The sequence below is a fragment of the Channa argus genome, chromosome 5, assembly GCF_033026475.1.
Source record: "Channa argus isolate prfri chromosome 5, Channa argus male v1.0, whole genome shotgun sequence".
Classification (NCBI taxonomy): domain Eukaryota; kingdom Metazoa; phylum Chordata; class Actinopteri; order Anabantiformes; family Channidae; genus Channa; species Channa argus.
Window position 1 is genome coordinate 12,399,512 of NC_090201.1, and position 10,977 is coordinate 12,410,488.

At 38.5% G+C, this 10,977-nt stretch overlaps 1 protein-coding gene and 1 long non-coding RNA gene across 4 annotated transcripts; one reads left to right on the forward strand and one right to left on the reverse strand.

Moving 5' to 3' along the window:
* Nucleotides 1-393: 393 nt before the first annotated feature.
* On the forward strand, nucleotides 394-1,153 carry LOC137128105 (uncharacterized). Its single transcript, XR_010914512.1, has 3 exons — nucleotides 394-507; nucleotides 710-813; nucleotides 1,040-1,153. It is a non-coding gene; the product is annotated as an uncharacterized lncRNA (long non-coding RNA).
* A 4,997-nt stretch (nucleotides 1,154-6,150) lies between these two features.
* Nucleotides 6,151-10,481, reverse strand: cnpy2 (canopy FGF signaling regulator 2). Of its 3 annotated transcripts, none has more exons than XM_067505812.1 (6): nucleotides 10,358-10,481; nucleotides 10,052-10,186; nucleotides 9,848-9,963; nucleotides 8,489-8,686; nucleotides 8,229-8,325; nucleotides 6,151-8,126 (listed from the first exon to the last, which is right to left on the reverse strand). In XM_067505812.1, exons 2-6 carry the CDS (start codon nucleotides 10,176-10,178, stop codon nucleotides 8,083-8,085), a joined length of 582 nt encoding a protein of 193 aa, XP_067361913.1. In that variant the 5' UTR covers nucleotides 10,179-10,186; nucleotides 10,358-10,481; the 3' UTR covers nucleotides 6,151-8,082. The 3 variants fall into 3 exon arrangements, with proteins under 3 accessions (XP_067361913.1, XP_067361915.1, XP_067361914.1); XM_067505814.1 differs by having other exon boundaries at nucleotides 10,052-10,158; nucleotides 10,358-10,437; XM_067505813.1 differs by lacking the exon at nucleotides 10,358-10,481 and adding an exon at nucleotides 10,240-10,351 and having other exon boundaries at nucleotides 10,052-10,158.
* Nucleotides 10,482-10,977: the final 496 nt, after the last annotated feature.

The following is a 10,977-nucleotide window of genomic DNA, read 5'->3' on the forward strand; positions in this document are numbered from 1 at the left end:
TGATGGATCTAGTTAGAAAAGAGAAACAGGAACTTTAGCAAAAAAGATTTTTAGCAAAATTTATGAGCAAATGAATTAGCTGACAACATCAAACACCCTCTGTCATTAACACCAATTGTCTTTATAAAATGTTATTGGCAATGCGATTTTTATCTCCTTCCTAAATTTAATTGTGTCTTCAAATTCATGTTACTGTTATGCATGTGGTGGTAAAAGTTTCTTCTTTTGCTTTTACTTTAGAAGTGAATGAGGTTGAAGATTGTATTGCTAAAAAGATGATTAAAACATTCCTCAGTGGCAATTGAACTGGGCATGTTGACTGGATAAGAGGAGGATAGGCTTACAGTGTGGAGGGAGAGAGTGTATGTGTGTGCGTAGTGGTAAAGTGGGAGGGGGGCTGCTAAAAAACCACCAGCCTTTTAAAACAACTCATCCAGTTCGGACTTCATTAGACCTCATGGCACCTCATGAACACCAAGGACGATAATCTGAAAGAATCAACTGAAGGTATGTGTTAACATGTATAACAATATGTAACATTTATTACAAGTAGTACAAGTATTACAAGTCTGGGCCTCTTGAAAACTTAAAAACCAAAGAATATATATTTAATTTAAAATGAAAATAATAGAGAACTAGTTAAATCTGTTATTTTAATCTATGTAATTTAAGAACTTTTTTATTGCATAATATTTTTTTCATGTTTCAGATCTGTCTATTACACCAAATAATGGAGTTCTGGCCTGAGAGTCAGGATCATTTGCCTCTTTATGCCAAATTTGGTACTGTCCCAGGGAGAAACTGCACACCTGAGTGAGTTCAGTATTTCAATTACATTACATCAAATCATTTCATCAGTTTTGCACTATACAGGTAGCATAAAGTCATACCAGAGCTCAAAAATGGAATCAAATGTCATGGAATTTTTTTCTTCAAAAACAGCATAACATATACTGTATTGAGGGATAGTCATCATAGCTGAAAATAATATATTCCCTTTTTATTTAATGTACACATTGTCTCTTATTAATACCTAAAGGTACCATAACAGACATCAAGCAACCCATTATCCATTGTACTATGGTGAGCAGCAGGATCAAGGCAGGGAGTCATGTTACTGGACAGTACCAGGATCTAGAACAGGAGGGACTCTACAGGAGTACACCAACTGGACAGAGCAAGACTTACCAGCCCCTCCTTCCTCTTATTTCCCTTTTATTCTGGAGCATCAAACTCAGCAGCACCAGGACAGAAACAGAGAGTGGACAGCATCTCAACGAACAACAAGGGAATATGAAAGAGGGCTTCTAAGAGAGGGATGGCAGAGTAGATGGGAGCCCTGCAGTCCTGTTCAATACAACAGAGAAGTTTCTACTAAGAGGAGCGACAGCATCTATCGCGAGCTGGAAGCATGGGCAGCTCGGTATAGCCATACTCTTCCAAGGAGGAGACGTGTAGAGGCAGAGTTAAGAGGTTCCTCTCAGGGTCTGCTGGAGACTTGCAGGACTCCAGAGAGGCATGGCCGGACTGGAACAGATCCCCGGGTAGCAGCAATACAACAAGTCAGACAATCTGCAAACATCAGAGAATCGGGAGTATGGGATAGAGGAAACAAACTGCAAACTCCAACGTATTATCCTCTACAAGCTCCAGCCCTCGACACAAGCAACATTGTGGACATTAAAGGAAAGACAGGCTACCAAAGGAGGATGTTTAGCCATCCTCCTGGCTATATTGCTCCTCCTCCCTATAAGAACCAGCATAGATGTTCACCTGTAGCACATCACCGTGACAGCAGCTGGGAAGAGCAAGGTAAGAGACACACTTACTGGTCACAGCCCACACTGAAGAAGCAGAATGTTTCTGTAGAGCTGCAATATAATAGTAAGGAAGAGAAAGAAAACTTTACAAGCACAGATGAGAATAAAACTTGTGCAGAGGTGGAAGAAATGAAGCTCAGAAGAGAGGAAACAGGTGACTTACAGGCAAGTAGTCCTGTAAGTGTCCTGAATGCACACTCGGAGCATCCAACTACGTTGCTACTGGAACAGCCCCAAACAACGCAAGCAGATAAGAATACAAAGACAAATAATCAAGCATCTGCAAAGATCATTGAAGGAAGGAAGTTCAAATTAAATAAAAAGACAGGTAGGATGACCATATTCTGTCTGGTGTCCCGAATTGCTGGTGCGACAGAAATTCCATCCTTGCCGCTCTGCATTTCTCAGTCAAACATTGAAAACACAGGATTAGGAGGGGTTTCTAAGGGTTCACTGGATACTTATGACAATCAAATGAGCTTTGCAGATGAAGTAGACTTTGGAGTGCCAATACTTACAGAGCACTCAGACACTTCTGATGTGACAAATCTCAAAGACAAAGAGAAGGAGACATCACTCCTCATAGAGGGTGAGATGGGTGGAGATAATCCATCAAACAGAGATGAGACAGGCAATGTTTCCCCAGGAAAAACTAATTTAGCTGATGTAAACTCTACAAATATGTCAGTCAAATATCCTTTGTGGAAGGAGCCGAGTTTTACGAGCGGGCCTGAAACTGGGAGTTCATCGACTTGCTGTTTTAAATTAGAAAGAGAGTCAGATGGTCTACATAGCCAAGAGGGGTGTAAAGTTCATCCCATCAACAATGAAGTGCAGAGACTGGACATCAAGAAGGACACAGAATCTGAGGACAATAAAGGGCTCTTGGTTATTGACACAAGCTGCGTTGTAGTCAAAATGGAGCTTATTCCATCGCCAAAGAAAGAACAGATTCAATTTTTCAGCTATACAGCAAAAAATGAACACAATGGGCAGGAAATTCAAACAAGCACCCCTGAACCAAATATTCTGCATGTGACAAATGACCAAAATACAGAAACTGAATCCTTGGAAATAAATGAAAATCCTGCAAACGACCCACACTCAGCTCTTATAGAGAAAAGGTCGGCCAAATGTGAAAGTGAAGTCTCTTCCCCTTGCATACCCTCGTCTTCTGTTCCTGAAACCTTAGAGGAACGTGCTCAAAGAATTCTAGGAATCCCTCTGTATGACGGCATCACTGAGCGGCAACCTGGAGGTGCTACATCATTTCCTGAATTGCATGTTGAGGAACGGGAAGACGAATTTAAACCCTTTGTACCAAAGAATAATTTTCATGATGCAGTTAAAGAAATCACTGGGGACAAAGCAGATAAAAAATGGTCAAGGAATCAGTTAGAAGTTGGACAAACCAAGGATTCTCTGTGTTTAAAAGACTGCAATGATGTCAAAGAAGAATGTGAGGATTTTGTAGGAACTCAAGAGCAGGTGATGTCTAAGGAGAACAGTGACTCGCAACTTGAAACAGACATCAATATTTCAAAGGAATTGAAATTGACTGAGGATGATGGATTTGAAAACACTAGTGAAGAGGGTAAGACTGTGGACAGACAGGGAGACAATCAGCCTGCTGAAAATGATACCTCCCCTCATCCGTTCAATCCAGCAAAAGACCCCTACAAGCTTACAACTTTTCCATATATCTCAGAGCCTAACACAAATGGTATTATTTCTCAAAACCCTGTGTCTGATACACCAGAAAACCTTGCTGCTCAGCCTGAAACACCTTTTCCTAACAAACCACAAAAGCAAATTCCCAAATCTATTGAATCTTCCCCAACATTTACTCTCCACACAGAGCTTTCCCCAAACCCTCCACCTCTTAATGTAACAAATGCAACTTCAAAAGCAACAGCCACCATTACCTTATGCAGCATGGACCAGGAAAGAACAACAAGGATGGTAAAAAATGAAGTCTTTGCCAAAGATGTGACAAAAAAGCCAATGTCAGGTCAACAATCGGGAAATGACCAGTCAGAAATTCCTCCACGTGTGGAACAGAGAGATTTCACTGCTGGGCAACAAATGAAACAAGCACATCCCGCAGACCTTTTGGTGCAGACTCTTGAAATACCTAAAGAAACTGCTATAGACAATGTATTGCAACCACAGCTAAAATATGTCAAAGCCAAGGAAACACAAAGAGAGATAGGAAGTCCTTCTGATGTTTTGGAAACAACCGTATCCCAAAACAACATGATTGACAGTCATAAACAATTAGAGGTCAACATTAAGGAGAAAGGTTTTGAGAATGGTAAAGACGAGGATATCTCTCATTTAAAGGTGACTTACTTAACTAAAGAATTAACTCATATTGATGCTGATGATAATCCTGCAGGTCTTTTGGAACAAACAATATCCCAAGTAAACACTACAGACTGTCACGCTCAAACAGAAATCAAAATGTTACAGGACACTAAACCAGAGACTGAAGTTTTAGGCTTAAAGTGTGAGGTGTCTCCATCAACTTTAGATGTGCTCTCACCCTCGACGACACTTTCTCCACCGTACATATCACACAAATCAAGCATAGAGCCAGTTTTTATTTTGGAAATGGACTTTGTCTGTCCCTCAGAAATGAATTCTGATACTGCTGACACTGCAATTCCAGAAACTACCCCACCTCCTCTTTATTTGAGCTCTACTGAAGAATCTCTACCATTTCCATCTTACTTTCCCTCTCAATCAACCTTAAATCTGGTTTCACACTGTACTACTCCCGCTCAAGACAGAGGTGAAAGTGACTTGCCTCACAAAGAAGAGTCCCAATATCCCAAGTCCCTGTGGGATGCAGTATATCGCATTAGGAAACATACAGCACCGGACTCTGACAATGAAGAGGAGGAGGTGAGTGAGTTGTGGGATCCAGAGAGTTTAGGACATGACTTGGGTTGCCCAGATGTTGCAGTAGACTTTAAATCCAGGAAAATGGTCTGTGACGAAGCAAGGCAACGGGAAGTTTTAACCGAAGTAAGAGTTGGGGAAGTAGAGATGGGGCAAATCCAAAAGAATACATGTCACGAAGAGCCAAGTGGATGCGCTGAAGATGACACAGTGTCCTGCAGCAGCACCAGCAGTCACAGCTCTGGAGAAACTGTTATTGTAGCAGAAGAGGGTGAGGCTGAGGTGACAACACTTGATGGCGAAACAGACAGCAAAACAGAGACTGACGAGGAGCAAGAAGAGTCTTGTCTGAGTGAGGAGTTTAAGGGGGAGGTAGAGAATACTACAGCTGAGGATGTGGAGCTAACAGAAATAGAGCAAAAAAGACAATGAGGACATTTTCACCTCGTTAAATGTTCCTGTGTTCTCAGATGAAGTCACAGGTTGAGATAGTACAGCTGCAGAGGTGACTGTGGGAGTCTGTTAAATAATCTCAACACTCACTAGCCTCATATATTTAATCATCTAAAACTGTGTATAATCTCAAATTGAATTGTCAGTTTCTATGGACAGAAACAATTTCCTCAGAAACTACATTTGTTAGGTAAGATAAAATATTTGCATGAATTCTTATGTAGTTAATAAATTATAGTCCTGGCTAAATGGTGAAGTGTCTTTGGGCAAGACACTGAACCCCTAACAGCCCATTCCCATCCCCAGCTGTGCAGTACCGATCCAAGCCTGGTAGAAAGTGGAGGGTTGTGTCAGGAAGGGCGTCCGGCGTAAAAACTGTGCCAAATCAACATGCAGACAATGATCCGCTGTGAACACCTGAATTCACGGGATAACCCGAAAGGACAAAAAAAAAAAAACACAGAAATGCTGAAAAAAAGTTTAAAATTTCCAAATACACATTAAATTAATAATAAAAGTAAATTTGTGATACAACACATTAACTTTATGTGTTGTATTTAAAAAAAATGTTTCAAGGTCCTCTGTCATTGGCTTGGGATGATTAAATGTCATATTATAGGAGTTACAAGCAAATATCAGAATGTAGTGGTATGATCATAAATCAGGTTATTCATAATTGAAGCTGTTTGACATAGTTTAGAAATTAAACATATTATATATGCATATTGATGTCATAAATATATTTCAAAGGTTTAAGGATTTCAAATGATTGAAGAAAGAACAGATGCAGAAAACTTTAAAAGTTTATATATAAAAAAAGGAATTTCAGGAAAATGTCCACAGCATTTGTTTTTTCAAAGCAAATGATAACAAATAACTGTAGTCAGTTTCATAAATATTAAAACAAGAATACATTTTTGGGTATTTGACCTCTCTACATCACCACATTGAATTTGAAATGAGACACTCAACATGTGAGCAACAGTTCCAGCTTTATTTTAAAAGGTTTGACAATAGTGTGGGATTATCATTTACTGTAGCCATTTTCTCTCTAAAAAGCTAAAAGAAAAAAGAAAAAGGTGTTTTTTGGCAAAGTCTAATCTGGTCTCTCTGTACTATTGGTTTGCACATGGTTGTGAAGACTCTGTATTTTATTCATACATCCCTCTCTGTCTGTAGAAATTGACACCCCTACCTCCTCAAGAGTGTTCTTGACTTGGCTAGATGTAGTAGAAGGGTTCTTCTTAATCATGGACAGTCTTTCGTGTTTTTCCAGTATATTTGCTGTTGCTGAGCTTGCCAGTGAATTCATTTTTTTAAAATGTTACTGTTGTATTGGCCAGTTCCTATGTTTTTACTATCTTATATTTTAGTATTTTCTGTGTTATAATGGCTTCCTTCATTTGCAGAAACCTCTCGGGCCTCTGGTTCAGCTCCAGGCTTTTTATCATCTGCATTAGTCATGGAGTATGAGTAAACAGGCCACACCTGGTTATGCAAATGCTTTTCAGCCATTTGTTCCACTATTTAAAAGCCAAAAATGGGGATGTGTGTATGTCAATTGCTGTATGGTTCCTGAATGGTTAATGCCACACTATTGTCAAACCCCATAAAATAATGGTGGAAGTCTATACTTTGTTCAAATCTTTACAGTTTAATTTAAAATGTAATGTGGTGGGGTATAGAAGCCCAATGCCAAAAAAAAAAAGAGCCCCAATATTTAAGAACCTGACTTTTCTACACCAGTCATACACCATGAGGATTTGAGCGCTCAACAACCAAACTGTGGACTACAGCATGCTCTAGTGGGATTACTTTAGAGTTCAGTTTTACTACACTAAAGAAACCAAAACCTTCTCCTATCCTAATACAGGGGGACACTGGGCAGCACTGAGGGAAAGTAGATCTCTTTAGAACATAATTCCTGTAACCAGTTACCCATACTTACATTACATACATAGTTTAATTTATCAGTGGTCGAATTGTGTATTTAAAAAGTTGGGTATATAAATGTGTGTTCAGGACACAAGAAGTTCAAACTCATAATTTTGCAAAAGGGTGTAGATGAAGTTTAACAGTGCTTGTAATTCCATTTGTTCTGTATTTTAGACACATCTTCTCATTTGAACTACAGTAAAACTGATTTCACTCAAATCTTACAGTCTCCTTTCATGATCTCAAATAATGTACCTTTAAATTGTAATTGTTAATGATTTTGTTTTACCCAACCAAAAAACTGCATAACTGGCATCAGTTATCCCAGTGATCTTGGAAAATAAATATTGGTGAACATTAAAAACTCCACAAACACTTCATGACAGCAAATCTTCTCAGTCATCCAGGTGGGATTTTCTTGTAACTAGTTTGATCAAAGCACTTCCACTAAGCTCTGGTAGATTTTTTTAACAATATGGACTGAAGAAGCAATTGACCAAATCTCCACCTGATCTTTACACACTAGTCTTACAGAATACTTACTGAATGTATTTTTTTTTTAAACACACAATTAATCCTATGCAAAATCCAAATCTACTGAGAAGTCTGATTTCATTTTTGCAGTTTCACAGTTTCTGTTTCATCTGGTGAGGAGCATTTGAAGGCAAAACAACAAACACAGAATCTTGAAAAGTATAATAAGTTACAGTATGTAAACAAGAAACAAAACAGTCTAAAGTTATAAGGCTAAAAATGGCAAATTGGGCCTTAAAATTTCCATTGTCACAGGAATAAGAGGTTTTGTTTTAAGGTGAATATCCTGGTATTTTACAGATTTTAAGAATTTGTTTACATCTTACTGCTTACCATACTATTGCCATGAACCCGTGATAAGTGAAATATGAAAAAAATTCAGCACCTAAATTCTCTATTTCAGCTGAGGAGAGATGGCAGCCATGGTGAGATGATATCAAAGTTCATCATGGGGAATTTTCAGAGCATGATCACAGAGGTCTGCAGAGCACACAGGATGTTTAAAAAAAATAAAAAATAGTTAAACAGTTGCTACAACAGTAAAACAGTCTAGTGTTTAACTAAAGAAAGATGAAATTATACCTGTCCTTTTGCTACAGAGTTTGTCCTTTACATTGTCTGTCTCATGGGCAAAGAATTCAATAATTTCATCTTCATGATGCTCTGCAATCGTTTCACACTGGAGATAAATAAGTCAAAATAAGCTGTCAGAAACTGTGCCCCAATAAAGGGTATAAGGCAAAACTTAAGGAACATGATGCACATAAATACTCTTAATCAGACAACACATTGACCAGCCTATTCAATGTAAATTATTAAATAAAGATAAACAGAAAACTTACTGCAAATTTTAAACTGGCTGTAACTCGTGAATCCAGAGTTGCTTCTGACAGGTCCATAGCCCCACCATTGCGAGATTTTATCCTAATGTAGGACTTTCTGTTTGTAGAAGAATCCGTTTTCTCCGCATAGTCCTCCATCCTCTCACACACATTCTCCATTAGCTCCAGAAGGTTTCCTTCTGAGCGAGCCAGAGGAACCTGATGGTATAAAACTCAACCTTGTATCATGCATAGAGAAAGAGCTTCTGTACATACTAAAACACTAAACCCTATAGTATATTGAGTGTATTCACAGTTTTACATGTCTAATTATAATTGTTAAAAAATATCTTGTATAAGTGGTACCACATTTTTATGATGCCCATCTTGAATTAATTTTTAGTTATGACTCTCCACTTGTTTGTGCAACATTACCAAAAATGTTGGCCTTATTTAACTTCACATATGTTCCTTGTAAAGCTGATATATGTGCTGTCTAAGAAAAAAGCTCAAGATTTCTTCATTTGCTTTTATTAAGTCTATTTGCATGTGTTTACTTAAGTTCCTGTGTTCTACACACCCTTGGGTACCATTTTTATCAGTCAGGTGGCTGTAACATTTCACTGAACTGACCTTTGTCTCTCCTAGTAGTATTAAATCCAACTCCAAATAGGACCCTTTGGTAGCACAAATCTGACCATATTCATAAGTCAACTTCTCAACCACTGAAAAATATATTTTATTCATTTTACATACAAACTATAAATGCACACACCATTTCAAACTCAACCAGCCTGACATTAGTGCATTATAGTCACTTGCATAACTTGTCATGTCTGTCATGTTTATGATTTAAGGGATATTTTGTCTTTTGTAATATATAATATTCCTTTCTAAAGACTTCATCTGGTTGTGTCATTAATAAAACAAAAAATGTGTTTGTCTGGTGTGGTTTCATTTGTACAGTACACATTGAGAGCCTTTCAAAATATTTTCAAAATGTAACGCATCTGTAAAAATGTTGTGATGGACTGGCCTTAGCATGTGTGGCCACCATGAACATCTAATGCTGGGTTTTACATCAGGTTTTTCAATATCCAATTCACTTTAAAAGAAAAAAGTACTATAATAATACAAAGAAAACAAAGAAATACATCTACTGACTGATCTGGGAGGCTATTTGTCCAACTTAACAATAAAGTAAAACTTTTTTTTTTTAATTTAAATAATTAAAAAAGTTTATAATCTGAAATTGTCATGAAACAGGTTCAACAGCCGCAGGACTGCATTGAGTAATGTTACAAGAATAATAATGCAGAGATGCAGCCTACAGACTGGGTTAGACTCAGATTACTGTGCGCCTGAATTGCTCCACCTCACCTCTCTGATGGACTGGCTGCCGTCCGGGTTGATCCTGAAGGATCCTGTCTGAATCATTTTCTTTGGATCTATCTGGGAGATGGCCCACTCCATCTCATCGACCAGAGCCCTGCAGGCTGCGGGGAGACAAGAGAGAGGATGACATCTGAAGAGGATGACATTGTGTGTGTGGTGAACCGAAAGAGGGGGAGACACAGCACATACCTCCACATCTAATGTCCTGTCCTTGTCTGGCCGCCTGGCTGAGGCTCAGGAGGAGACACACGACCACACACGATGTCAGCAGCGCAACAGCTTCCCTCATTTTGCATCTACACACAGATTTCAGCATCCCACAATCTGACACATCAAACGGGAAAAGAAACGTTTAACCGACTCAGTGTTCAGCTAACCGGTAACCGCAGAGCCTCTGCTGGTGCTGGGTTCAGTGATCTTTCTGTCGGACCACTATTATTCCAGAGGAAGTTGTACAAAAAAATCACGGTTTGTCAAACTTCTCATTCAACTTACTTGTTTCCGGCAGTGTTTTTTTTTTTTTTTTTGGAGACCACCTTTACGCTTTTCCACGTTGATCCATCGCATTCGGTCAAATGTGGTGACGTAGCCAACGGAGCTAAGGGACAGGATGCAGTCGATCTCGAGATAGCGCCCCCGCGTGTCCGGGAATATCATGACGTGTCAGTTCAAATTGCTCGGTCGTTACCATAACAACGGCTCTGGTTTAACTAAAAGGGTTAATATTGTTGTTTATACTGAATTCAGCTGAAATTGAACATATAAAGTGACAAGAAAATCACTCAGCATTTACACACAGTTGCTCATGTACAATGTATTTGATTTAGTTGGAAGTTAAATTTAATTCTGCTAACCTTGCAAGGGAGCGGGGGTATTGTAAGATATGTACAACTTCAATTTCACTAGTCGAAACTACATTTAAGATATCTAAAATGAATTACAATTTATAAGTGACATGGCATTTTTTTCATTTGAACTCAACAAGAAACAATCACATTCAAAGAAGAGGTGGCATATAATTTTGAAAAAACAGACAGTGAGAAAAAACAAAACAAAACAGAAAACCACCGATCATCAAATCAGAAATAAAAAATGTAATCTTACTTAGAATACAG

Bases quoted from the DNA above. Each gene is read 5' to 3' on its own strand.
- cnpy2 (XM_067505812.1), bottom strand. From the start codon at position 10,178: ATGCTGAAATCTGTGTGTAGATGCAAAATGAGGGAAGCTGTTGCGCTG. The intron at 8,326-8,488 runs GTAAGTTTTCTG...ATTTATCTCCAG, and splicing joins CAGCCAGTTTAAAATTTGCA to TGTGAAACGATTGCAGAGCA. The intron at 8,127-8,228 runs GTATAATTTCAT...TGTGCTCTGCAG, and splicing joins ACTCTGTAGCAAAAGGACAG to ACCTCTGTGATCATGCTCTG.